Raw genomic sequence first — 27785 nt, 5'->3', positions numbered from 1 at the left:
CCAGTGATAAAGAAGAAATCCCTGAGCATCAGAACAAGGAACCGTAAGTGACTCAGGTTTAAGAAGAACGATTTTTGCCAGGCAAAATGTGATGGCTTTTTTGGATAGGGATAGAAAACGGGGCTGCAGCTCTAATTAATCCATCACTTGCGTTAATCAGGAGAGCAAGGCTTGGCCAGCCCTGGCCTCGGGGTGCAGGGCTTGGCAGGGGCACTGCCGAGGGGCACCGGCAGGCGCAGCTGCAGCGTCTCTGATGGGTGGTGGGTCATCCCACGGAGCCATTGGCACAGCAAGGAGAGTATTGGGAACTGGCAGGGAGCAGGAGGGCATTACAAATTCCCAGGGTAGCATGCCCACGCTGGCACCTTGTGCTTCCCACATCTCCAAACTGGGCTTTTACCCCTGTGTGTGCGGAGGCAGTGCTCAGAGGCTTCAAAGATGCTGCCAGCACCCCTAGACCATGGTCATTGCCACCCCAGCAAGGGGTTCTCCTTCTCCCTCAGGCACAGAGCACTGTGGGTTGCATGGTCAGGGTTTCCAGGCTTGGAAATCAGTGTTAAGGCATCCATAAGTTGCTCTCAGCCTCCCAAATCTGACCCCAGTGTTCCACTAAGGACCTCAGAGTCCCCCTAAGGACCTCAGAGTCCCACTAAGGGAATCAATCTGCAGGGTGAATCCACTGCTGCAGCCCTTTGAGGGAGTGGGAATGTGTACCTAATCTGCACATAATGCAGATCTGCAAGAGAGAGACATTATTACCAGGGCTTGTGTCTAATCATAATAATTTGGTCTTTCTACTGTTTTAATTTACTAATTAATCCCTGGAAGGGATACCTACTTGGATGCAGGAGAAGAATGAAACTCTCTTGTCTGGAACTGCTGGGAATTTCACCAGTAGTCCAGACAGAGCATTAGCAAAGTCAAGGCAGAGCAGGGGGGTCCAGCATCTCTCTGGGCCAGCAGTTTCTCGTCATTGAACTGGCCACCCTGCCTGGAAAAAATATTCATGCCCCACCCCTGCAGGGCCATTCCAAAGGCTGGAAAACCTGTGGAAGCTCCCAGCCATCTGGAAAGCCCTGGGAGACTCCTGCTGACTGGAAAGCATTGCTGAAGGTGTGCATTCCGAGTGTGTTACTCCCACACAAGCTGGGATCAGCCCTGATCTGGGAAAGGTGTCATCTGGTGTGAGATTTCTTTTGGGAAAAGGGCTCTGTGTCTGCCAGCTGAGCCCTTGCAGGAGGGATTTCACCAGCTCTGGCCAGATGTCTGCCTGCCCAGATCGGAGATAATGTGCCCTGGCACCCTGTGTGCAGGCAGTAGTGGATGTCCAGCCACGAGACTTCTTCATCCTCCTCCTCCTCCTCCTCTCACCCACATGTTTGGCCAACTGTTGCCTCCCTGCAATAGCTGATAATAAATGATAAAACTCATTTATTATGAATTTCCCTCCATGAGCCTGCATAGCAGCAGGGCTTTCGCCACATCCCACCAGCTCTGCACTGTGCCTTCCAGCCCTGCTGCTCCCCATCCCCATCCCAGTCCCCAACCCAATCCCCATCCCCGGGATGGAGGAGAAGTGCCCCAGAGCCATCAGACAGGATGAGGACAAGGCTGGGACACTCATCTCAGGAGAGAGGAGGGGTCACCCATTTTGGATCAGTCTTGACACAGGTTACAGCTCCTGAGGGAGACAGTTGGCACAGAGGGGAGTGGAAAACTCAGGGTCCTCTTCCCACTGCTCTGGAATGTGGACTCTTCTGTGTTTTGGCACAGCCCACCACCAGAGACTAGTTAGTTCTTTGAAGGCACGCTTCTCTTTCCTGGACACAGACAAGTGCCACCATCAGAAGTTAATGATTGGCCTCAGCCTTAGAGATCTTCTCCCACCGAAATGATTCCATGATTCTATCTCCCCTAAAAGTTGTATGGCTCTGAGGACACCATCATCCTCAGCACCCCAGCCAGGGGCCCTGACCCATCTCTCTGGAGTCCCAGCCAGAAAGGAGGGAGGGAAAACGGGGCTGGAACTGGAGAGATCCCCAGTGTAGAGCAGGAACGTCATCTGGGACTGGCACGCAGCATGCAGTTATACATGTGGATCCTGCTCCTGTTTCTCTCGAGAAAGTTCAGTCCCAGATGTCATTCCCCTTCTCCTGCTTTTTTTGAAGTTGGAGAACTACGTACATGGATGGCGTCTCTAATTAATATAAATATAGTGAAACATAAATAATAGACATGCCTGAAATAGTGTCACTCCCGAGCAGGCAGGCAGACGCGTCATGGAAAGAAAATAAAAATGCTTTTTATCTGTTTTGGCATTTCTTGTTTGTTTGTTTTCGCTGGTTTGTTCCCTTCCTGAGGAAAGAGCAACCTTTGCCATGAGTGAAACTGCTTGAAAATGAGAGACCGAGGTGCAGGGGGAGGGAAGGCCCAGGGAAGAGAGCGGGATGGGGACTAGGATGGGGATGTGGACAGGGACGGGAATGAGGATGGGGATGGGGATCGGGATGGGGATGGAGATGGGGACAGGGACGAAGATGGGGATGGACATATAGATGGGAATGGAGATAGGCACGGGGACAGGGACAGTAATGGAGGCGGGAATGGGGACAGGGATGGATAACGTCGGGGCTCTGGGGCAGAGTGCGGGGTCAGTGGGAAGTGGGGAAAGCCTTGTCTCTGTGGGGAAAGGGGAATTTGTAATAAAGGAGTTTTATCCTGGAAACGCGGCTCCCGCTGTCCCCGCAGCCGGCCGCTCCCGCCACGGCGCTCCCCGGCGCTGCCCCGGGCCCGGGCAGGGGCGGGGGCGCGGTCGGGGCCGCCGGGCTCTTCCCTCCAACTCCTCCTCCTCCTCCTCCCGCCCCGGCCGCCCGCCGGTGCCGGCGGAGGCGGGCGGAGCGGAGCGGCGGGGCGGGCCGGGCCCGTTCGCATCCCCCCATCCCCGCCCCGCCGCGGGAGCGCGGAGCCGCCGGGCTGCCCAGCGCTCCCGGGCACCGCCAGCCCCGCAGCCGCCGGGCTGCCCAGCGCTCCCGGGCACCGCCAGCCCCGCAGCCGCCGGGCTGCCCAGCGCTCCCGGGCACCGCCAGCCCCGCAGCCACCGCCGGAGCGCCCCGGCCGGTCCCGCCGATGGCACCGCGCTGCCGCCGCCAAGTAAGGGGACAGCGGCGGGGGGACGCGGGGCTGGGCGGGGGGAGGCCGAGGACCCCTGTGGGCTCACACGCCTTTCAGTCGTGGGCAAACCCCCCGATCCACGCGGGATCCCCCGCCCCACGCGGGACCGGCTCGGCAGCACACGTCGGCTCCCGTCCGCTGCCCTCGGAGTCCGCGACCCTGCTCGGGCTGGTCGTGACCCCTTCCCGAGCGGTTTGGGGAGCGGTACAGGCGTTGAAGGAACGGGGCAGCGCTGGGTTTGGGGTGTCGGGTTTCCCGGTGCCCGGGCGTTGGCTCAGCCCCTGGGAAATGCTTCCCAAAGGGTGGAGAAGGAGAGGGCAGCATCCTCTTGTCCCCAGGGTGGGGAGCATGGCAGCCAGCGAGCCCCTAACGCAGCCCAGGGGCTATGCCACCTTCACTGGTGTCTCAGCATGTGTTGGTTCTCAGCCTGGCTATAAAACTACCCATCCTTTGGCTGGGCAGAAGAACAGCCTGATCCAGCCGTTCCCATGTGTTGCCAGGCCAGAAAAGCTCGTTAGTGTCTTTCTTGTTAAGTAAAAATTGCTGGGGCCATTGGCTTTGGAGGGCAGAAGGACCGAGAAGGTACTCAGCGTGCCTGGCCTGTGGAAGGAGGCTGGATGGGACTTGTTCTGCAGGTTGTGTTGGGAGATGAAAGGGGAGAAGAATGTATTTCAAAGCTATCAGAATGCAATGTTATCCTACACAAGGTGTGGTTAACCCATGGTACCCATGGCTGCAGGATTTCCACAGGGAGAGAGCCAGAGCTTCCCTCTGCCAGGTTTGTAGCGTTCCTGAAGCCCTGGGCTTGGTGATGGGGGTGGGATCCCAGGGAGAATCCCATCCCCTAGGCTGCAGGGCCAGCATTTGCCTCCCTGTCTGGCATGGGAAGGGTCTTTTCCATGAGACAAGGTCTGGTCTGGCTGGGACCTGCAGGGACAGCGGTGAGGGGATGAATCTTGCTCCAAAGGCATCCTAGCTCAGATCCAGTCTGCTCTGAACTCAGCCAGCAAAATTATTCTCTAAAAAGGCAACAGTAGTAAGTCAGGAAGCTGTTGGTGTCCCTGGGGTGTAAACCAAGCTGTCCTGGCCCTGGGTGGGGGTGAGCTCCAGGGGTGCTGTGCTGGGTCCCCGCTGACACAGGGTTGAGCCGAGCCCTCCCAGCGCCCAGCTGGGAGTCAGTACACCCACAGCCCAACTCTGGGGCCAGAGGACTGGCCGTGGCCACCCTCCTCCCTGTGTGGGAGAGCAAGGATGCTCTGGGCACCTCTGCCAGCACCTTTCCTTGCCTGTGTGCCATGCAGGTGCTCAGAACTCAAAGCAAAGTTGGTACCCGGACAGCATGCCTGGCTCTGTGTGGGTGGGTGGTCAAAGGGCCAGGGGAATGTGTAGACAGCAACAGGCTTGGAGAATAGAAAAGGCTGATCCTGAGTGTCCTCTTGGGCTGGCAAAATGCAGAAAAGTGCCTTCTGTCAATGCAGAAAACAGTTTGAGCGTGACTTGGTTGGGGTTTGCTTGCTGCAGTGGGACAGGAGGGATTTACACTCCACCCACCGCCTCAGGGGCCTCTCCCCATCCAACACAAAAATAGGCTGATCTTTCCAAAAGATGGGGCGGGCGGGCTGGAAAATGCCATTCCTGCAGGGACCTGCCGTGCTTTGCCCCAGGAGGAGATGTGTCACTTGACTGTGGCTTTCTGCAGGCCTGAGCAGGGACACAGGCAAGGGCCCGGCGTCGTCCTGCGCTGTGTCCCGCTGCCGTCGGGGAGTCACAGCCTCTGCACGTGCCCCTGTGCGTGTGCTCGGCAGGAGTGTTCCCTCCTCGTGCTGTATCCTGAAGCTCAAGGAGACCGACGATGTTTTTCCTTCCCAAAGGGCATCTGAAGCAGAAATCTGCTGCAGGGCACGTGCTGCAGCCCCATCCACATGCTCCTGTGGGAGCTGGTCAGAGGCTGGAGGCTCTGCCAGCACCTGGAAGCTGCCATCCCATTGCCCCTGGTTCTCTGCTCCAGCATGGGCAGAACTAGGTCCCCATCAGTAGATCCAGTCCCGGAGATGCCAGGTGGGTGTCAGTGGAGCAGGCCCTCCCAATGCCACGGTGAGCCCCATGGCACTATGGTGTGATGGAGGAGCTAGGTCCTCCATCCTCAGCAGCACTGGGAAGCCAGCGGCCAGGGGCTGGTGGGGAGGCTTCTGGCAGGGTGTCTGGCTGGAAAAACAGCTCCTCTGCTGTCCCATCGCTGCTTCTGGGAGACTCCCATCCCTGGACATTGGCGGTGCCCATGGGCAGCCCTTTCTCAGGGTTATGGAGATGTTCCTGGTGGCTTGGTCCTGCTGCTTGTCCGGGCTCCACTCACCAACGGGGACTGGCCCATGTCCAGCTCCCGCCTGGCATTTCCCTTGTTGACGTGTTTCAGGCCCTGCATGGCCAGGCCCTGGCTCCCACTGAGCCGCATGTCTGCCCGTACCCATCGATGCTCCCTATGGCACCTCCTTCATCACCGGGGCTGGCAGGATGCTCCATGCAGCTTCTCAAGGGCTCCAGCACCACCTAATCCCCTGGGAGGGTTTGGGGGACTCCGGGCTCCCCCCTTTCCATCCTCCCCCAGCCACTTTAGCTGCCCTCGGTGCCGGCGGAGCGGCCGAGCCCACGCGCGCGGCTGGCGGGCACGGAGTGAGGAGGGGGAGAGGGGCCACGTCCCGGTGAGCGCTTTCAGGCAGGGTAATCCGGTGTTATTTGTAACACTAGTAGGGAGCTATTTTTAGCGAGAGGCGAATTTGATTTAATAGTACATAATTTGCCGCTGACAATTCAGAGGGCAGCCAAACGAGGAGCAGCTGGATTCCTAAGGAGGCTTTTTCCTGCCCTTCCTGAAATCCGTGCCTGACTTGCCAGAAGTGGCATTTGTTATTCCAGCTTTTGCTGGGGGAAAGCCCCTTGGGATAGCCCAATTAGCTCCGCTTGGTGCCGCCCCATCACCCGTCGTTAAAAGAAGGAAGGGATATTTTTGCTGCCGTCTGTTATGGGAGGGCTCAGTGCTCCCGAACTCCTTCAGGCAGCTGGAGCCAGCCATGTCCCCCCCGCTTTGCCTTTCCTTCTAACTAGCTCTGTGCTCTCAGCCTCTCCTTGGATAAATTTAGAATGAAAAATAGGTTCTGATCAAACCAAACAGCTCATTTGCCAGGAAACATGAAGTCTGCGTGCACTTTTGGGGGTTTCTTATGGATTGAGTTCTTCTGGGCCAGCCTTGGAGATACTTTGGGACAAACTGATCATCCAGGAAAGGAGCAAACACCATGTTCTTGCTTGTGCTTTTCCCAAGATGAAGATTCCCACAAAACTGATGGCAGTGTGGAAAGACATGGGGTAGTTCTTTCCTAGCCCTACCACCATTGCATCCAGCCTGTCCCCAGTTGGTGGCATGGGGACAAAGAGCTGCCAGGATGAGCTGGGATAGCCGTAGGCTGGAGGTGAGTTGCTGTGAGGCCACAGAGCCCCAATGAGGGTGGGAAGGTGACATTTCCTCCAGGATTATGTGTTGTCTCCCCACAGGTGCCTCAGGGCAGAGCAGTGAGGGCACTCCTCCCTATCCTGGGACAGCCATCCCCCCACCACTCTGGGCAGAAGCAGCATTTTGTAGGGTCCCCAAGCTCCACAGCCCTCCGGGCAGCCTCAGAAGGAGCCAAGAAGCCCCAGGCCATGGAGGGGTGGAACAAGGCTCCAGCAGCTGTGTCCTCCCAGGAGGAAAGGACTGAGCAGGACTAAGCATTGTCATGGCGTTTAACTCCAGCAAATGTATGCCCAGGGTTTGGTGGCTCCTCTCCAGATGTGCAGTCACTCCCTGCAGCTGGAAAACCCCTTGGCAGCCATCCAGATGGGTGCTCAGCCCTGTGCTGCTCACTCAGGGGTCACCATCCTCCCCACAGCCCTGAGGAGGATTTGCTCCCTCCTCCGCCAACACCAGGCTTTGTTCCTGGCTCCACATCTTGCCTGGAGCACTTGTAGCAGCTGAATATAAAGCCAAAATAGCATTAGTAAAGAAATACTGGGGAAAGCCCTAAGAATGAGGGGTTAAGAGACTGCTGCTGGTGCATCCCTAGGGACACCAACTGGGATTGGTGTGGCATGTGAGACCTGACAACTCCCACAAATGACTCACACACTTTAATCAAATACCTTTTTCTGTGAATGAAGACTTGCAGTCAGCTGGGGGGTGGGTGCTCCTTGACCATCACCCCAAGTCCTGTGACCCCTTTCTCAGCTCATCCTTGCTCTGCTTTCTCCAGTCCATCTGGAGAGAGCTCAGGCTGGTGGAAACTGGGAGCCAACATTTGGCAGGGAAGCGACCCTAAAATGAAGATCGAATTCCTTGGAGAACAACCACCTCCTCCAAATGTTGCCCTTTGCCTGATGACCAATTTGGTTAAATGGAAAAACTAATCAGTTTTGAAGCCTGAAAATGTGTGGCCTGGAGAGGGCCCCTTGGTTGGAGGTTCTCTGTGACGCAGATTTTTCCCTAGTACTCAGTTTTGACTGTAGATTTTCATTTACAATGATTTTCTGACGGTCACCACCAGCTTTAGAGGTGGAGTGAGCTGGAAGTTTCATCTCTTTTGGATCCCCTGCCTCCAGGTGCTGTGTCTTCTGTAATTAATTGTGCCCTTCCTTCTGCCCCTCATGCTGGGTTCCCCTGGAAAATGCTGGGGACTGCCCCCAGGGACACCAAGCACTGGGGATGGTCACACAGCGAGGTGCCCTGACCCTTGTGCTCACCCCTCTTTCTACCAATCCCCTGCTGCAGCCCACACACTCCCCTCCCTGTTCCTTGGAGGAAGTGTCCCCCACATCTGCAGTGGGGGGCCCTTCCCAGCTGGGAAAGCACCCTGGCACCCCATTTCCAAGCTCACGCACCCCCTGCCCCACAGATCCCCCTGCTGAAGGTGACTGTTCCCCGGGGCACTGTGGCAGGGCAGCCAGTGCAGCAGGACCCAGCCCCTGCCCGCCGTGGGCGAGGCACTGCTGACCTCCTCCTCTCTTTCTGCCCCCCTACAGGGAGGAAGGTGCTGACCAGGTGCCCTGAAGCTCTGGGGTTCACTGCCCACGGGCTCAGCAGGATGATGCCAGCAGTCCAAGAGCCTCCCACGCTCCTCTCAGTGCCAGTGTGACCGAGTGGACGGCGGGGACCTGTGGCACTGAGCCTGGCACGACAGCACAGCAGCCGGTGGCCCTCGCCACGGGCCCTGCTGCCCAAAGATGAGTGATGGCATGTGGATCTCGCTCAGCCCCACCGAGTTTGCCCAGCTCCAGCAGTACACAGACTGTGAGTACCCTCTGCCCCTCCTGGGACAGGGAGAAGGGGTCGAAAAGTCCTGCTGATCTGTGCCAGACTGGCACCCTGCGTTTTCATAGTGTCCTCCTGGAGAACTAGGTAACTCCTTAGATTTTGGATGGGGAGGCTGGGAAGGTCCCCGACCCCCAACACTGGCTGGTGGGGATCCCTGTGCCTGCATGCCTGGGAGGATTTAGCTGAGCTCTGGGGGCTGGACACGTGAGCACGGCTCAGTCCCTCTGAAGGCGGCGGGCTCCCACGTTCGTTAGCAAAGTGAAATGCCAACCAGGAAAGCAGACTGGCTTTTCCCAAACACACGGAGCTGCTCCACAGCTTGCCTTGGGTTGCCAACCCTCTGTGGTAATTTTCCTTAGTGCTTTTGAAGAGCAACCTTCTGCAGCTCCTGCCGAGGGATGGAGGTTGGTGGCACTGCCGGAGGGTTCTGGAGCTGGGAGCAGCTGGAGAGGGACCCTGGGCAAAGCCCAGGGGTCTGAAACCAAGTCCTTGAGGTCCTGCCTGCCAAAGAGCCGGGTGTGCTCTTCACAGCAGTTGATAGAGAAGCAGCACAGCCCAGGGAGGTGCTGAGAGCAGGGCAGGATGGTCAGGAAAGCCCAGCCAGGATGACAGGATGAAGGAAGAAGGGGTATAGAATCTCAGGAGTGTTGCTTTGCAGGATTGGCACGACCCTGGGGTGAGCAGGCTGGATGGGGGAGGACTGAGAGGCAAAGAGGACCCCAAGCACCCTCTGAGGCTGTCTTTGGGGACACTGTGTATCAAAGGGATGAGAGTGGGGGCAAGTTCTCCCCAGGCCTCTGCTCCTCATCCATAGACCTCAGGCAGGGGCAGATGGGGATGCAGGCAGAGGTGTGTGTGCATTATCCCTCTCTGCATCTCATCCTGCCTCTCTGGAGGATGGGCTCTGCTTTGCTGAATCCCAGACCCTAAAACACCATCTGTAATGCTGGGCTCAAAACACAGACAGCATCTTCATTTCGTTAATCGAAGCGTGGCCAGCAAGGCTGCAACATGGGTAGCTGCTTCCTCCCCAGGAGGGTGGCCTGGCACTGGGCTGGAAGGCAGGGCTGGGGGGTCATCCCAGCCCAATGGCCAGGAAACCCCTTTTTGAACACCCTAGACATCCCAGACAGTTGTGGTCCAGTGCCGAGTTCCATCCCCAGTGGAGGGCGGGGGGGATCAGAGCCAGCACAGCCCCCACTCAGAGAGAGGATTTCACAGTAATTAACAGGGCTAGTGTGTCCAAGAACCTTTTAAATGCACGTACCCAGACATGTGTGTGAAGGTGAAGGCTGAATGTTCCCTCCCCTTGATCTTTTTTTTTTTCTTCTTTTCCTATTTTTCTCTATTTCGGAAGGACCAATGTCCCTCAAGACATTCCAGCCCTGACAACACCCAGCCAGGAAAGGTCATTACTGCTTGTATAGAAGTTAGCACAGAGCAATCCAAAGAGGAAACGGCCACAGACTTCACCAGAGGAGGTTTAGATTGGACATGAGGAAAAAGTTCTTCCCTAAAAAGGGTTGTCAAGCACTGAAACAAGCACCCAGGGCAGTGGTGGAGTCACCATGCCTGGAGGGATTTAAAAGCCATGTAGATGTGGGATGTAGTTTAGTGGTGAACGCACTGGTGCTGGGTTAATGGTTGAACTCTACAATCTTAGAGGGCTTTTCCAACCTAAATGATTCCATGATTCTATGGATACTGTTCTATTTCTCCCTCCTGGCACCCCCTAAGGATGCCAGTGGGCAGCCCAAGGCAGCCTCTGGGATGGCTGGGGCTGCCAAGGGGTGCCAGCGTTCACCCAGAGCTCTGCACTGGGGCAGGGACATTCAGGGATGTGCTCAGCATCATCTCCCGAGCAGCCAGGACTGGGGAGTGGTTTGGGCTTTCCTTGCTTTGCTCTGGCTTTGTTTTCATTTTCATACAGGTAAAAGGAAGCTCTCTATATATGTAAAGCTCCCAGGCCAGCTTTCCATAACTGCCCTGCCCTCTGAAGGTGGAAGGGGAAGCAGGGCATGGATGGCCCCTTCCAGGCATGGAAGGATTCAGAAATTGTATATCCAGCAGATAAACCCCTCTGCACCGTCCTGCTCATGGATGACAAAGGGTGCTCAGCGTGGCCATGCTCAGCACAGTGCCTTTGTCTCCCCAGACTCCACTAAGAAGCTCAAGGATGTCCTGGAGGAGTTCCATGGGGACGGCGTCCTCTCGAGGTACAACCCCGAACAGGTATGGCCCTGTCCTGCCAGCATTCCCCTGTGCTGCTGGCAGCTCTTGGCCCCCTGCTAGCTCCCCCAGCCTGGCTCCCATCCCTGAAAGCAGCTGGGAGAAGGCAGGGCTGGCTGGCTGTCCCCCAACTCTCCCCATGGTCGTGCTCCCAGGACTGGACTCCCTGGCCATCCCGGGGTCCATGCACACCACCCCATCCCAGTGATGTTGCCATGGGTGCTGGCAGCTGGCTGCCTTGCTGAGAGCTTTTTGGGGCATTCCCTTGCCAGGCAGAATGTGGGAGAGATTTACTGTTCCCTGAAAAGCAAATTACTTTGCCGGTGTGGTGACGGGAGGGGTCTGTGCCTTCTCACTCTCCCCCAAAGAAGGCTGGGATTATTTTTTCTGAGTAGTGATTTCAGAGAGACCTCTTAGTGTGCCAGCAGGACAGAGCCTTCCACGGGGGCTGTAATCACTAGAATCAAGGCAAAATGAGGAATGTCAGTCAGCTGACCATGGTGAGGAAGGGCACAAAGCTACCCCACTATTCCAGGGCACCACAGGACCCTCACTCCAGCTGGGTCCACAAAAGCCATTGGGAAGGCATCATCCCCACACAGTGGCAATGCTCAGTGGGGAGGGAGGAGGGGAGGAGACCTCAGGAGGATGACAGTCCCCAGGGGCGGGGGGCAGGCTGGAGGGTCCTGCTTCTCTGCCCTTCCCTGCCACTCCTTCAGCTCCTGCCCTGGCTGTTGAGCCTGATCCCAGCACCACTGGCCTGGCTGAGCCACGCTGGCACTGGACATTTCTGGCCCTGCTGCCTCTGGGTCCCTTTAGGTTATATCCCACACTGGGAATTGGGAAGCCAGCAGCTTTAGGGAGGGCTGTGTAGCTGATGTGCCCAGTGAGGGGGGACGAGGGCATGGAGCCCCACCCACGCTGGCCGCTCTGCACCCTCCTGGTATGGCTGGGGCACCTCTATCCTCCTCCTCTGCACCCTCATGGTGTGCCTGGGGCACCTCTATCCTCCTCCTCGGTCTCCTCCCCAGCCCATCGACTACGAGGGCTTCCGCCTCTTCATGAAGACCTACCTGGAGGCGGATGTGCCTGAGGAGCTCTGCCAACACCTCTTCACCTCCTTCAAGCGTAAGATATGCCAAGCCTCCCCCGAGACCCAGCGCCAGAGCCCCGGTGTCTCACAGCACAGCACCCTCGGTGAGCCCACCCTGCCACCCAGCTGGGCATGCCGGGGCACCGTGGCATGGTGGGGTTGCTCCCAAACTGCTCACGGGGATGGAGGTTGGGGAGTGGCACCTGAAGCGGGTGGCATCGGGCCAGCACACAACCCAGTTCTTCTCCATCCGACGGGTGGGCTCCCAGGGCCCTTTGCTGTTCCAGGGAGGGATTTCCCTAGGATGGGCACCCACAGGGCACCATGGCACTGGTTCCTCCCTTTCCTTTGTGCATTCAGAGCCCAAGTCAGCATCTCCATCCAGAGTGAGGTTGCCTATGCCCCTGTCACAGGTACTGGTGCAGGCAGCCACCCTGCACTCAGCAGCACCTGGAGCAGGGGTTGTGTGCCAAGCACCCAAGTCTGCCTCCCCCAGCCCTTTCCGAGTGGATTTGTGGCTCATGGAGACATCTACTGAAAGGACTATAAATTGCAAAAGGAAAAGGAGAACCTCCCCGGACACTGGACTCTGGCTGATGGTGAAGGACAACATCCTCCCTGTCTGGTCCCAAGAACTGTGGTGGACATCATCCAGGGATGGAAGCACTGCTGGGAGCCACTGGGACAGGCAGGAGATTGAGGGGGCCACCCATGGTGGCTCTCAGAGATCCCTGGGGCTGAGATGCTAGGACAGAGAGGCATGGGGCTAGCAGAGAGGACCCAGGGCGAGCACTCAGCACACAGTTCCTGAAGTAAGGGGCGCAGGCACCTTGGTGTCACACTGCCCCGGGCATATATCTTACTTTGCAGGGATCAATGGGAAAATGCTTCGAAGTGCCCTGGGACGACACACTCCTGAGCCCAAGAGCTGCCACAGCAACGTGGCTGAGCTGCAGCCAGTATCCCTCACCCCAGCATCGATCCCCAGTGCCTCCCCCAGCTGGTCTAGATCATCCTCCCAGAAGTCCACCACCGGCACCGCTTCTGCTCACAACTCCTCAGGCTCTTCAAGGATCTCCTCCGTGTCTCTGCTCAGCCCTCAGTCACCAGGTGAGCTTGGCTGGGACTCCACCTGAGGGGACACGGGCAGTGACAAGCCCTCCGCAGTTTCCGTGCCCTGGCAGTGCAGCTGGTCAGGTCCCCGTCATGGTGGTGGTGACCTTCCAAACTCTGAGTGTTCTTGTCATCTTGACACCTTTGCTTGGCAAACTTAAGCCACTGATCCCATCCCACAGAGCCCCCACCAGTCAATGCCTTAATTACCCGGCAGCAGCTCGTAGGGAGGGGGAGATGGGGTGGTGAGTCATGGCTGCCCCCTGCCCGGCTCCTGCCAGCCCCCGAGGAGGCAAGCATTGGAAGGGCCCCTCTGCCAAGAGCCACCATCTGCCAAAGGCTGCTGTCGGCACGGGCGGCGGCGAGCGTGGGCTGTCCTGGCACCCCAGCAAGCTGCCTCACTGCCCACTGAGCTTCTCACTCCTTCTGGGTGGGTGCTTGTCCCCGTCAGGACATGTCCCCATGGGCTCTGACTACTCATCCCACCTGCACCTGCAGTGATTGAGGGATGGGAGTCTGTGCCCCAGGGATTGAGTGGCAGTGCCCAGCCCTGCTCCAGCAATGGCACCCAGCCCCGGGCCCCCTTTGTGCTCCCAACCCAGCCCCACATCCTCTCTGTGTTCCAGCTCTTCTCCTGTGATGGGCCCCAGCCCCACACCCCCTTTGTGTCCCCAGCCCTTCCCCTGTGGTGCCACTCGGCCCCATGACGAATGGGTCCCTGCCCGCAGAGCCTCCGAGGCCCACCTGGGGATGACTTTGGGCCCAGTGTCATTCCTGCGTGTGGCCTCTCTTCCTGCCCACAGGCACGAGGAGCGTGGAGAAGAGGTTACCCTTCAGCCTGCGGAAGAGCCCCAGCTCCCTCAAAGCCCCCCCTGCTCCCCCCCCCACCGCCCTGGCCCAGGTGGTCCACCTGAAGGACATTGTCTGCTACCTGTCGCTGCTGGAGAGGGGACGAGCAGAGGACAAGCTGGAGTGTAAGTGGGACCCTGTGGTCATGCCGTGTGGAGGGGGTCACCTGAGGGGGGTTTGCCCAAGGAAGGGTGCAGAGCTGGATGTTCCTGCCCATTTGGGAAAACCACTCAGCATCCCCCTCTGCTCCTGGGTGCGTTACCCATGCCTGGCAGAGGGGCTTTACTCTGATACCCCCCAGCCCCAGGGTCACATCTCACCCCAGCTGAGCCGGCACAGCATTGCTCCCACCTCAGAGCCCCAGCAGCATGGAGCTGGGTGCCTGGGGTGCCCCGGGGTGCTCCAGGGCTGGGCTCTATCAGCAGCTTCTCTCCTCCCTCCAGTTATGTTTCGCCTCTACGATACTGATGGAAACGGCCTCCTGGACAGCTCGGTGAGCCTTCCATGAGAGACAAAGAGGGGGCTCCTCGGGGGGCTGGAAGCAGGCAGGGCACTACCGAGGTGCCCACTCCCAAGGTGAGGTGCTCTGAGCTGGGCAGCAATATGGGAAAGGAGGAGGAAGGCAGCAGCTGGACCGCAGGGCTGGGAGACGCATGCCAGCTCCACTGCATCCAGCAGCAGCAAGAAAAAATCCACCCAACCAGGAATTGTAGCTCTGCGTCAGGTCATGGTGTTTCAGAGGAGAAAAAATGCACTGCTCCTTCTCCCTTGGGATGTTTTCTCTTTGTTCTTTGGGTATCGCCCTTGAAACCTGTTGCAAATAAAATCTGGTTTGTCAGAATATTTTTTCCCAGGGAAATCCTACTGCAGATTTTCTTGCATGTTTTCAGGGCAGAAGACCACTCCCAGCACCCACTGAGGACTGGGGTGTCGCTGCCCCTCCTGTGCGGGTGGGGACTGGGGTGGCCTTGGGCATATGGAAACATAAACCTGATACATCCCCAGTTTGGGGGCTTGGGGCTGAACACTCTGCTCATGCCTGAAGCCATTCCTAAGCATCGGGCACCACTGTCTCTCTGTGCTCAGGAGCTGGATCGTATCATCAACCAGATGGTGCACGTGGCTGAGTACCTGGAGTGGGACTCCACTGAGCTGAAGCCCGTGAGTGCTGGGGCTGGGGGCAGCTGGGGCAGATGTGGGGATCTCTACATTTTTTTCCTCCTCCAGATCTTGAAGGCGATGATGGAGGAGATAGATTATGATCACGATGGGACTGTGACGCTGGAGGAATGGATCCGGGGTGGCATGACCACCATCCCCTTGCTGGTCCTCCTGGGGATGGAGACGGTGAGTGCCCCCACAGGGACCTGCTTTGGCTGCATCCAGCCTGCCTCCAGCAACAGACTACACACTCATACACCACCACACAGCCCTACACTGGCCCCCAACCCTTTTGACACCCCCACTCTGCCCCCTTTGCCCCCAGATCTTCCCAAGCTCAGTTCTGAGCTGTAGTCACTGCCAGCTGCCATGCCCAAGAAGGCTGGGCTCACTCCTTGCTATTGCAGCATAATCCAGTTAGATGAATATTTAATCAAAAATTAAGGTGAGCACCTAAAATGGTAACTCCTCTTATGGGGCGAGCTTCAAAGAGCGGAGATGGGGCAGTTGGAACCCCCCTTATTTCTCTGTGGTGTTTTTTCATCCTTTTGGCCTTCATTTCCTTCAGGTGCATCCCTGGCCATTGGATAATAGTTTGCAGGGAAAAATCTGTGTTTTTGCTCATGGTGCCCATGCTTCCCATGGAGAGGTGGGGGTGGGGGACAGGCTTTCTGGCAGGAAAATTCAAGAAAGCAAGGAATTTTAACTGGCTCCTGCAAAGTGCTCTTGCCTGGCCCCAGCTGTAAGAGGCTTGTGCTTTTGTCACCCTGTGGTGATGGCCTGGTCCCAGATGTGGAGTCACCTTCCTGTCAGCCACCAAGATCCTCCCTGTGGCTGGGCTGTGCCAAGGGGCCGTGGGAGCTGGAGCTTGGTGCCTGGAGCTGGACATGCCCAGGGCCTGCATGCTTGGAGAAACACCAGGGAGAAGGGGAGCAGGGGGAGCCCATGAGCCTGCTGGGAGCAAACTCCTACAAACATAGTGAGGGGTTTAAGGGGATGAAAAGACGATAAAAATGGTGGGCTGAGGGCTCTGGGACCCCCGGCAGCAGGGGAGTGACCCCTCACCCTCCACTCTACTGCCCTGCAGAATGTGAAGGATGATGGGCAGCATGCCTGGAGGCTGAAGCACTTCAAGAAACCCGCCTACTGCAACTTCTGCCGCACCATGCTGCTGGGGGTCCGCAAGCAGGGCCTCTGCTGCTCCTGTGAGTCCTGGATCCTTGCCAGCATGTTGCACCCCCAGGCTGGTGGCTCCCACTCCATCCAGTGCCCTGGGGAGAGGGGACTGGTCCCTGTTAGTGCTGAGCCCCGTGAGTACTGCAGGGTGAGAGGGGAGGAGACAGCTCCCATGTTGGAGAGTGATGCTCACCATCTCCTTCGTGGCACTTGGGGATATGGTTTATTGGTAGTGTTGGGGCAACAGTTGGACTCAGTGGTCTTAGAAGGGTTTTCCAAGAATTCTTCTATGATTCTTTCTATGATTCTTCTCTCTCACCAGTCTGCAAGTATACAGTCCATGAAAGGTGTGTGTCCAAAGAGATTGCCTCCTGCATCAGTACCTACGTTAAATCCAAGAGAAACACAAGCGTGAGTAGACAGCCGGCACATTTCTGAGTCAGTGGGTCTCCTGGCCCCTTGGTCTCCTGCTCTGATCCCACATGGCTTTTTCCCCTGGGATTTGCCCCTCTCATCCTGGGCAGCAGCTCATGGGCATTCCCAGCATCCAAAACCTTGCAGGATGCACCCTGTCCCCAGTCCCCAGGCACTCACAGGACCTCAGCCCCGAGGTTTGCCGTGGTTCCAGGCTGGGGAACAGGTGTCCCTGCTGTGCCGCATGGAACAGCAGGGAGGGAAGTCAGCTGTGTGACAGGCTGGATTGGATCAGTCAGCATCCCTGCAGGACAAGCTTCTGAAATCGTGGCAGCCGCCCTTAGCAGGAGTGAGAAGCCTGTGGGTCGGTCGTGTGCCTGCAGTGTCCCCCTGTGCCCTGCAGGTGATGCAGCACACCTGGATCGAGGGCAATTCCCCCGTCAAGTGCGACAGGTGTCACAAGAGCATCAAGTGCTACCAGGGCATCACCGGCCTGCACTGCGTCTGGTGCCAAGTCACCGTGAGTACAGGGGGCTGGGGCGCACCCACAGTCCCCCTGCACGGTCAGCCTGGGGAGGAGAGGCTCACAGGCGGGAGATGGCAGGTGTCCCCTGCTCAACATCCCTTCCTCCTGCCCCTCCAGCTCCACAACAAGTGTGCCTCCCACGTGAAGCCAGAGTGCGATGGGGGCCCACTGCGGGACCACATCTTGTTGCCATCCTACATCTGCCCGGTTGTCCTGGTAAGTGCCCCTCTCATCCTAGTACGTGACCCTATTGTAATGGTAAGTGCCTCCCTTGTTCTGGTAAGTGCCCCCCTCCTTGCTGCCGGTGATAGGCACCCATCAGGGCATCACTGAGGCCAGCCTGCCTCCCCCAGGTGCTGGCACTGCCTTCTGGGGCAGTGTGGGCATCCATACCTCTGTTCCCCAAAGGACAGGCAGTCCCACTGCCGACGATCAGAGAGCGACTCCCCTGCCAGCACCACCCCCGAGGACACCCAAGGCTTCAAGTTCAACTCCACCACAGTGGATGGGCAAGGGCTGCAGGTAGGTTCCTGCACTGGGCTGCAGGTTAGCTCTGCCGCTGAGCCCCGCAGCAGGCAGGAATTCACAGCTCCATTTTGTGCCCTCCAGATCAGCCCCCGGCCCGGGACGCACCCACTCCTGGTGCTTGTGAACCCCAAGAGTGGAGGAAGGCAAGGGGAGCGGTAGGTGGGGTCCTTCCCGGGGAGAGCATCCCGCCTTGGATGGGGGCTGCTGGTCCCTCACGCATCACTCCTGGTGTGGGACTCACCTCCGCAAAGTTCCTCACACCTTTCTCTTCCCAGAGTCCTTCGGAAGTTTCACTACCTGCTCAACCCACGCCAAGTGTACAACCTGGACCGCGGCGGGCCCGCGCCAGGGTACGGAGTCACTGCAGCTGATCCTCTGCCCTCTCCTGCCAGCCCCTGCTCCCTCACATCACACCTTGTCTCTCCTGGCTTTCTCCAGGCTGAACTTCTTTCGGGACACTCCAGATTTCCGTGTGCTGGCCTGCGGAGGGGACGGCACGGTGGGTTGGATCCTGGACTGCATAGGTGAGCAAGGGACGGCTGCGTTCCTACAGAGCATCATCTGCCTGCATCCTCGGTGATCTGCCACAGATTCACAATATTCCCCGTGTGAAAGTGGGGGGGGTCCTGACAACAGCATCACCCCGGGCTGCCGGCCGAGGAGGGACGTGGAGAGGAGCAGGAATAAGCCTTGTCAGCCCCAAATCTCTCTTCCCCCTTGAATTGCAGATAAGGCGAACCTGGTGAAGCACCCGCCGGTGGCTGTCCTGCCCCTGGGAACGGGCAATGACCTGGCACGGTGCCTGCGCTGGGGAGGAGGTGAGGCCAGATGAGCGCTGCCCAGGGGGTGCCCACACTGCCCAGGGGGACCCTCCAGTGTAGCTGGGTGGGTGCCATCGCAGGGCAGGGAGGACTCCTGGGCTCCTGGGATGTGGTTAGAGCTTCATCTCAGCCTGGTGCCTCCAGGCACCCCCTCCAAAAAGAGCAGCCACTGCTTTCTCAACCCCCCTGCAGCTGGGTCCTGCCCAACTTTTTCCTTCAGGAGAGCCCCACCATTAGCCAAAATCTCTGCCACTGCTGTGAGGATGTGGCATAGCAGCAGCCCCAGGCTCCCCCAGGTGCTTGACACCCAACTGTGACGTGGCTGTGCTCCCCTTCATCCTCCTTCATCCTCCTCTTTCCCTTCCAGGCTATGAAGGAGGCAACTTGATGAAGGTCCTGAAAGACATTGAGCACAGCACGGAGGTGATGCTGGACCGCTGGCAGATAGATGTTATTCCCAGTGACAGGGAGGCCAACGGAGATCCTGTCCCATCCACTATCATCAACAACTACTTCTCCATTGGGGTGGTGAGTTCCATGAACCAAGGATGGGTCTTTCCCTCCCTGTTCCTCCTTGCTCACATTCCCAACCTCCCTTCATCTCCTGGCCTTGTTTTTCTGGTTTTATTGTCATTTGCAATGGCAACACTTAGATACGTAAGCAGGCATAGGATTTCTCTTTTCCACTGGGAAAAATGTGAAAGGAGCTTAAATGGGGTTCAAGGGAAGTTTGGGGCCCCAGAGATGAGGACACTTCACCTGCCAAGACAGCACCCATCAGCAAAGTCCTGCTTTGGTGCTCAGACCCACGTTCCCCCATGCTTTCCTGACCCAGGGGAGTCTGGCAGCCCTGTGCCACAGGGGTTTCCCCCAGTGCTGGGGCTCAATTCTGAGAGCAGGAGGGATTTGGGAAAGCCCTTCTCTTCCCAGGGGCTTGCAGCACTTTTGTCCTGGGCCAGGGGTGCCGCCGTGGTGTGGGCTGCCCACTTGCAGCTCTATGGGATGCTTCTGGGTTCACATCAGCTCTTGCCAGGGGGTGTCACAGCAGGTGGCATTTGGTGACAGCTTCTGAGTTGGACTCACACACCCCCACCCTGCATAAGGAAAGGGTGTGATGAGCTTCAGGAGAGCTGCCGCCCTGCTAGGGGAGCTGTCAAGGTGCAGAGTGTCCCTGGAGCCCCACTGCCCCGCTGGTAGCCCTCTCTCCCCCCTCAGCATCCCCTCAATGTGATGAGGGAAGGAGGCCAAGTGCACTAATTGCATCTCACTTAACAAGCTTTGGGAGGAGCCTGGCTGAGGGTCCCTCCATCGCCTCGGCATGGCTGCCACACCACGTCCTTGTGCCCCGGGGGCCAGCGATGACCACGAGGAGCTGAGCTCCCGTACCTTGGCGTATGCCCACAGAGCACAGAGCGGGGGTTTCTGTGCTGTGCCACTGATGTCTCTGTGCTCCCACTCCTCACAGGACGCCTCCATCGCCCACCGCTTCCACATCATGCGAGAAAAGCACCCTGAGAAATTCAACAGCAGGTAACAGCTTCCCAGGAGCCCCCCGGAAAGCTGGGTGTGGGGGGGATGACCTGACACTGCCATGCATCATGCCAAAGGGACTTTGTGTTTGGTCAACCTTAGGAGACAGGCAGGGCATGCACAGGGCATGGTGGAGGTCCAGGGCAAGGCTTGGCAGAGGTTTGGGGTGCTCCTTCAAGCCCTGTGTGTTGTGTCAGGCTGCTTGAACTTGGCCACGCACCCAGTTACGTTCATTCATGCTTTATAATTAGCATGGAATTCCAGGACAGGCAGGAGCAGGCCAGGCAGTGAGGGCAGGGCAGGCAGGCAGCAGGTCACAGCTCGCTCCTGCTGTGCTTGGGGCATGTGGAAATGGGGTGATGGCAGCAGGAGCTGTGGCTTGTGATCCCCATCCCCAGGTTCAGAAATACCTGCTAGAAGAATCCTGAATGGATGACAGTGTCTGGTTCTGCCCTGAAATTCAGCTCCCCTCAGCTTACAGCTCCTCACAGCTTACAGCCCCCCATCAAAGCCCGGCACAACAACTGATGCAGGGGATGAGCCATGGTCAGGGGCTGCCTGACATAGTACCAGGAGGGTTCTGAGGTGTGAGACATCCCCTCCATGGGGTATCCCATCCCCGGCAGCCTTGTCAAGATATACTGGCCTGTCCCATGCCAAGGGAGCACCCAGCACCCCCATCCTCCCCCTGCACAGGGTGTCTAAGCCAGGTCTGCCTGAGCCACCCCTTGTCCCATCACACAACTCCCTAGGGTCATGATGCTGGCAGTTCCTCTCCAGAATGGCTTGTGTCCCCATCCATAGCTCATGTCCCCATCCATGGCTCATGTCCCCAGCACAACAACTCCAGACAATCTCTGGCAGCTCATCTTGCTGCTAAATGGGGCGAGGCACCCCTTCCAAGCAGGATGTTGACATGTCTCTGTGCCCCAGGATGAAGAACAAGCTGTGGTACTTCGAATTCGGAACATCAGAGACCTTTGCAGCCACCTGCAAGAAGCTCCACGACTATGTTGAGGTGGAGGTGGGTTTCCTGGGGTGGTCCCTGGCTCCAGCCGTGGCACAATGGCTTTTCGGGAGCTGTTGGCCATAAGTTTTTCAGGCAGGGCTTTTGACTATTTGGAGAGAGGGTGCCACCATGGCTTTGACCCCTCACGGTGGTGGGAGGAGACAGTTGCTGGCAGGACCCCCCATTCCACCACGCGGCACTTGCTGCAAAGCCAGCCAGCTGCAGGCAGAAGAATAGGCCTGTATTCCCCACTTCCAGCTGTATTCGAGAGCGTGCCTGGAATATTCTCTCTATAAACTTCACGCTGCTCCCAGCAGTCATTGGATGACATGGAAACAGCCTTTAATTAGAGCTGGGAGGAGGGCCCATGGTTGCTAAGAGCGCTGTCACTTCTCCGGAGGCGCTGGGGGGTTCGGCCGTAAACTTCCGTCTCTCCTTATCTCCAGATAAACCACCCTTTTATAACTTAGGCTGGAGGGTGAGGGGAGAAAAGCAGTGCTTGCTACAAGAGACTGGTGGGAATCAGAGCAGGTGGTGGGCACAGGGGTGCTGGCGGTGGGCAGAGAGTGGGCAGAGCCTGGAGAGCTGGCCCTGCAGACTTGGGGCCATGGGCAGAGCAATTTTTATGCCTGTTTCTAGACCGGGAGTTTCATCCCTTCCCAAAGCCCAAGATGGGTAGCTGCACCTATAGAAGCTGGTGGGAAGGAGCAAGAGCAGCATCAAAACCATCTCACCCCCCTCCCCATCCACGCAGCAGGGTCCCAGGGTAGATAAAGTCTGTGTCTGTGGGGTTCGATGCTGCTGGAGGTGGACATGAGGTGCCCCTCATTCCTTGCCAGGTGCTCCCCACCGAACATCCCCACCAGCTGAGTCCGCTGGCAGGAAAGTGTTAATCCCACAGTATATGAAGTTGAAAGCAGCAGCCTGTCCTCCCTCGGCTCCCAGGCAACTGTCAGCCTTGCAGAGAAATGGCAGTTTTGTTTTGGAAATTGGCACTCATTCCCTCTACGACTCCTGGAAATGAATTTGCTTTTTCCCCCAGCTGCAAATTTCTCCTTCCAGCCTCGCTGCCAGCACGCCGTCAGCTGCCCCTGCTCAAAGGGCCCATTGTAGCTCGTTGGCACGCAAACCAGGGAGGACTCCACAGGGAGAATCGCTCCTGCCCGTGGGTGTGTGGGCAGGCGTGGGCAGCTGTGGGCAGGAACAGGCTCCTGCAGCATCCCATCGTCCCTCACCCTGGGCAGCCAACTCACTCCCATCCCACCGTGGCTGGGTTGGTTCCCACTGCCTTGCAGGCAGGTGGGAAAGGTGCCTGCAGTTGGGGGTGATGCTCAGGCTGCGTTGTCCGTCCCACAAGAAATCGGAGCCCTTTCGCTTGGTACCCACTGCTCAAGCGTTGAGGTCTTTTCTCTTCCTACAAATCATAATATCATTAAGATGTATTGAGAATGAAATGATTTACATCCTTTCCAAGCCCTGGAGAAATAGTTCTTCCCTCCCAGACTAGAAGATTCCTGCATTTTGCTTTCAGTGCAAGGCTAAAAATAAGATCCCGCAGCATCAGGGCAGGCAGAACAGATCTGACACACCGAGGTGTTTCCTTTTGTGAGCGTCCAGCTCTGCATATAGGGGGCTTGTGTCCTCAGCGTTGGCCAAGAGGGAGGTAAAAATAAGCTCCAAACCTTTGCTAGAGGAAAACAACTGGAGTTAGAGCAACAGCGGGGGCTTATCAGCCCGTTTCATTCCTCTTGGCACAGCAAGTGAGAGCAGAGATGCCTTTGCATCACCAAGAGGCAAGGAAAAAGCTGTGCTGGGGTTTGCTGAGGTGCAGAGTGGCAGGCAGAGAGCAGATGCCTCAAGGAAAATAGGAATGCTCTAAAGAAATTCCACTTGGATGGGAAACCAGCTGCTTCCACCAGAGGTATCTAGGAAGGGGATCCGCGTCTGGATAGTGTGAGAAGACCTGAAGTTAAGAAATGCATTTCCACGGCTGCTGCCTTCAATCCTGTGGGAAAGCTGCAGGAAATGGATATTTTTCCTTTTACAGGGAATTTTCAGCCAGGGCAGTCCTGCTGTACAACAGCAAAACCTGGGATGCCAGTCCTGTGTGCTGTCTTGTGGTTTTCAGTCCAAAACCTGACATTTTTCCCTCTGACACCTTTCCCATAATTTCCTTCCAGCCTCATTTCTAGTTTCCTAGTGTCTCTTGAAAACAAACTAGTTTGAGCTATTTTTTGGGCAGCCAAACTTTCCAGTCCTTTGGAGTCAGTTTGAACAAGGGGAGGTGGGGAATCATGTGCTGGAGCTCCTTGGGTGGAAGTCACTTCAGGGTTGAGGGGATGTTGCCTCCTATTTTGGGTCACAGCACTGAGCCCAGCCAAGGTTTTCTGTGATCTCCCAGGAACCTGCTTTTTAAAACTGCCATTTTGGGCATGTAGTAAAATTTCTCTGGAAATAGAGGGGAGAGCAGCACGAGGAGGGTGAGGTGGTGGTAGTCAGCTCTAGGAAAGCAAAGTGTGTGGGGGTATTTGCATCTCCAGCCCCAGTCACCCCGGCGGACTATCCAGTGTCACACTGTGCTCCTGTGGCGGGGAGAGGAGGCTGGGCTCCATGGTGATGGGCACCAGCCCCCCAACCCCACGTTCTGACACTGCCCACGTACCTGGCAGTGTGACGGGACCCTGCTAGACCTGAGCAACATGTCCCTGGAGGGCATCGCTGTCCTCAACATCCCCAGCATGTACGGAGGCTCCAACCTCTGGGGCGAGACCAAGAAGCAGCGTGGTTACAACCGGCTGGGCAAGAAGGCGCCGGAGAAGGTGCCCGGCACGGTGGTCACCGATGCCAAGGAGCTGAAGTTCTGCGTGCAGGGTGAGCCATGGGCAATAGGGGAGTGTGTGGGGTTAGCACGGGGGCACTGGGCACCCCCAGGTCTGGAGCAACAGCACTGGAGGGGTTGTTATTGGCTCACTGTCTTTTGGGGTGCCAGGGTGACCCCACAGTGTGGCAAAGGAGGAGCTGGAACAGAGCTGCAGAGCTGGCATCGAGGGCTTTTGTAAGCATCTCTTCTCAGGCTCTGCCACAGCGCTGCCAGCATGGATGTGGGGTTCAGGAGCAGCACAGTGCCCACACTGTGTCCTGGCCAGCACCTTGCACTCACTGCTGCAGTCACCAGTGGCAGGGCAGGGGCAGCCCCAAGTGCTGCCAGCATTCCTCAGTGGGTAACAGTGGGCTAGAAGCAGCCAGCAAAATAGCAAAAGTGCCTGGATTTTCCACCCACCACTTCCCACAGCCTGGGTCTGGGGTTGGAAACAGCCCCCCTGTAATGACACTGCCAGAATGACGGTGTCGTATCCCTGACCATCACTGCCTCTCCCTTGCTGGGTGAGCCAGTGGGAACAGGCAGCAGGGAGTGGGACAGAGCAAAAGCCAGTCCCAAAGGCACTTTAAGGGACAGCAGGGTCGCTACCCCGGGGACAGCCCCACTTGTGGGTGGGTAGGATGCTATGGGAGGCTCAGAGGGCTTCTCAGGGGTGGAGTGGCAGGGGTGTGTGAAAGGTAACCCTGAAGGATTGAGTTGTGTCAGAGTTGGGTGCCCTTGCTGGTGGCCCAGAAGAGCAAGATGAGCTGGGATAAAGGGCTATGCCCAGGGATTTGAGCAGATTTCTCACAGTGAGGATTCTGCCATGCATGCTGGCTCCTGGGAGGCTGCAGCACCCCTGGGCACCCAGGGAACGGGTGTCACCATTTCATACAATGCAAACAAACAGTTGAAGGGCTGCTGGGGGCACCCTGCAGCCATATAGGCCTGGGTGCTATTGCAGACCAGGAGAGTTTTTGCTCCAGAGATTTTGGATAGCAGCGTTGCCCAGCACTGCAAACATCCAGATGGTGGTCATGGAACACAAAGGACATCAGGACACATCCCCCCAGTGCCACCAGCCCTGCTGCACTTCAGGACAGCCAGCAGCCCTGCTGTGCCGGCCCTGATGTTTCGCATGATGGCAGAAGGTAGGTAGGGGATCCCTGGGGATGGGATCTCAGACCCCTCTCTCTTGCAGACCTCAGTGACCACCTCCTGGAGGTGGTGGGGCTGGAGGGTGCGATGGAGATGGGGCAGATCTACACGGGGCTGAAGAGTGCGGGGAAGAGACTGGCCCAGTGTTCCTCCGTCACTATCAGGTTTTTGTCCCTGTCACAGCTGAGCACCCGACCAACAGCAAAACCTGACAGCTGTGTCACCCCCTGTTCCCTCTCTTTGTGCTTTGCAGGACGTCCAAGCTGCTGCCCATGCAGGTGGATGGGGAACCCTGGATGCAGCCGTCCTGCACTGTGAGTCCCCGGGGAGGGAGCGGAGGGTGGGGGTGGGCAGGGGCTGGCAGGATGTTGGGATGGGGCAGGAGGGGCTGGCAGGATGTTGGGATGGGGCAGGAGGGGCTGGCAGGATGGGGCAGGAGGGGCTGGCAGGATGGGGCAGGAGGGGCTGGCAGGACGGTGGGATTGGACAGCCTTGCCTCCTGGCGGCAAAGCCTCTGAATTTGAAGGAAGGCTCCTACATATGCTGGCGGGTGGCCACAGAGCCCAACCAGCTGTGACTGTGCCCGTGAAGGCCCTGGACTCATGACAAGCCATTGTGGGAGCTGTGGGGACAGGGACACCCTCATCCCTTTCTGGGTCAGTGGACACAGGGGCGTCCCTTCCTGGGGGAGCTGCAGTGGCATCCCCCACCATTCGGCAGGCAGCTTGCCCAGAGGATAAATCCTCTCCCCATCCCACCACTGCCTGGATGTGATTCCAGAGCTCTTTGCCCTGGTGCTGGGTGCTGAGCTGCTCCCAGCTTGCTGGGGTCACTCCCCAGGGTCCTGGGGCTGGGGGATGCCCTGGAGGGCTCAGAGCCCAGGACCCCCTTACTGAACTGGGTTTTTCCACTTCTTTTTAGGTCAAAATTACACATAAAAGCCAGGTGCCAATGCTGCTGGGCCCGCCCCAGAAGAGCAGCTTCTTTTTCCTGAGGAGGAGAAGCCGAACTCGAGATTAAACAGTATCCAAGGAGCCACAGCCTGGAGGTTCCCGGCATTCCAGCCACCGCCTGCTGCAGGGGGTCCCCAAATCCCAATTCTGCTGCTGGGACAGAAACTCCCCCCCCCCAAGCCCAGCAGGGATTATTTATCCTGGGAGGATCTTGGAAGCTCCTTCCCAACCACCTCAAGCATCTTCTCCATCTGGGATGGAAACCGTGGGTGAAGGCAGACTGGCAAACAGGGAGCACATTTGCTGGAGCAGCACTAGGACTGGGATTTTTTTCCCTTTATTTAAATACCCCCAGCCGAGCTGCGAGTGAACATGCTCCTGAGGCAATGCCAAGCTCCACTTATTTATTTTTCACCCTCCTGAAGGCCATTGGATGTCTTGCTATACTGGCTCTCTGTCCTCCAACCCTTGCAATGGGAGGATTATTTATTTCCTTAAACTAGAGGAGCCGTCTCAGCCACTCACCTCTCTGCTGTGGGGGTTAAGAGAGATGCAAAGAGCCATTGGTGCCAGCCTTGTGAGCCACAAGGCATGGGACAGGCTGGGGACTGACCGTGCACAGGGACAACTGTGGGGTGGATGGGAGGAGACTGTTTTGATGGGGAAATGGCAAAAAAAGGAATTCTGGGGGGAGCTGCCAATCCTGGGAAACCCCTGTGCCCCAGCTCTGGGCTTCATGTTCATATTTATGTATTTATTTAGCAAACTTTGGTGGAACTTTGGGGGGTCACCTTTTTATGAGCCCAGGTTGGACACAGATACCACCTCCCTTCTCTGCTGGCTGTCCACCATGGCACCTCCTTCCACATGGACTTTCCTCTCTCCTAAAGCCTGCCAGCCAGCACCAGGGGCTGGGGACCCTGGGGAGAGACATACAGCAGCTCTTCTCACTTGGAGATGTCCTTGCTACTTTTCAACACATCTGCCCATGTGCTTCATCAGGCTGGTGCTTTTCCAGTGCAACCAGTGCTGCCTCTGATGCTCCTGGGTGGCTGCGGGGAGCAAGGGAGAGCAGTTGCACCTCGGTTTCTGTGTGGTCTCCTCTCTCTGAAACCCACTCCAAATCCAAGGAGTCTTGTGGTTGCTGCTGCCTGCACAGCTGCCGGAGCCCAGCTGGGATGCACGAGCAGGTTTTGCTGATGTCACCCATGGATGGATAGATCATGTGATGCAGCTTCTCTCCAGGATGCACAGGGACCAGAAAACGGATGAATGCATGGAGGCTGTGGGGGTCTGGATGGGCCCCCAGGATTCGGGAGTTGGCAGGACTGGCCCATAGAAAGGGCTGCTGGTTGCTTCTGCAGGCACCCACTGCCTCCAGCGGTGGCCCCTGCTCCCAGGCAGCTCCCTTAGGTCTGGTGGAAGCTGCTTTGCTGCTGTGAGCAAGCTAGGAGCAGTATGTGCCCCACTGATGTCACCTCTGGCAGGAAAACTGATGCTTGTCCCTACTATGCCCCTGCCACAGAGCTGGGACAAGCCACCCTGTCCCTCCTGATGCTGCAGGTCCCCATTCAATAGCATTCCTTTGGCAGTGCAGAGGGTGCTGCCATTATTATGTTTTGGAGTGAACGACGAGCTGAAAGGGAGGTGTTCATGACCTGCATACACAGGCACACTTCACCAGCAGTGCATAAATCCACCCTCCTCCTCCTCACCCGAGGTGGCTGTTAATGAGTAGCCAGGTGAAAGCAGTTGAAGCAAGGCCAAACAAAACCCAAGTCCCATGAACCAGCTGCCTCCATTTCCCCAGCCCGTTCCTGAGGGCAGCAGTGCCTCACAGCCCCACACTTGGG

The 27785-nt window shown here is 57.5% G+C and overlaps 1 protein-coding gene across 2 annotated transcripts; it reads left to right on the top strand.

Moving 5' to 3' along the window:
• The first annotated feature begins 2929 nt into the window (after positions 1–2929).
• LOC113989956 (diacylglycerol kinase beta-like) lies at positions 2930–26933 on the top strand. 2 transcript variants are annotated; one of them, XM_027724978.2, is made up of 25 exons: positions 2930–3150; positions 8221–8488; positions 10668–10744; positions 11773–11938; positions 12705–12944; positions 13751–13921; positions 14240–14289; positions 14883–14957; positions 15024–15143; positions 16045–16162; positions 16456–16544; positions 16951–17067; positions 17191–17289; positions 17482–17595; positions 17683–17756; positions 17877–17951; positions 18040–18125; positions 18330–18419; positions 18790–18950; positions 19888–19952; positions 20886–20976; positions 23631–23832; positions 25023–25143; positions 25233–25293; positions 25901–26933. In XM_027724978.2, exons 2-25 carry the CDS (start codon positions 8422–8424, stop codon positions 25997–25999), a joined length of 2628 nt encoding a protein of 875 aa, XP_027580779.1. In that variant the 5' UTR covers positions 2930–3150; positions 8221–8421; the 3' UTR covers positions 26000–26933. The 2 variants fall into 2 exon arrangements, with proteins under 2 accessions (XP_027580779.1, XP_027580782.1); XM_027724981.2 differs by lacking the exons at positions 2930–3150; positions 8221–8488 and having other exon boundaries at positions 10668–10728.
• The last annotated feature ends 852 nt before the right edge of the window (positions 26934–27785 follow it).

The sequence above is a fragment of the Pipra filicauda genome, unplaced genomic scaffold, assembly GCF_003945595.2.
Source record: "Pipra filicauda isolate LSUMZ 115617 unplaced genomic scaffold, ASM394559v2 scaffold90_size2875636_pilon, whole genome shotgun sequence".
Taxonomy (NCBI): Eukaryota; Metazoa; Chordata; class Aves; order Passeriformes; family Pipridae; genus Pipra; species Pipra filicauda.
This window is presented reverse-complemented; position numbering and strand designations above follow the sequence as displayed.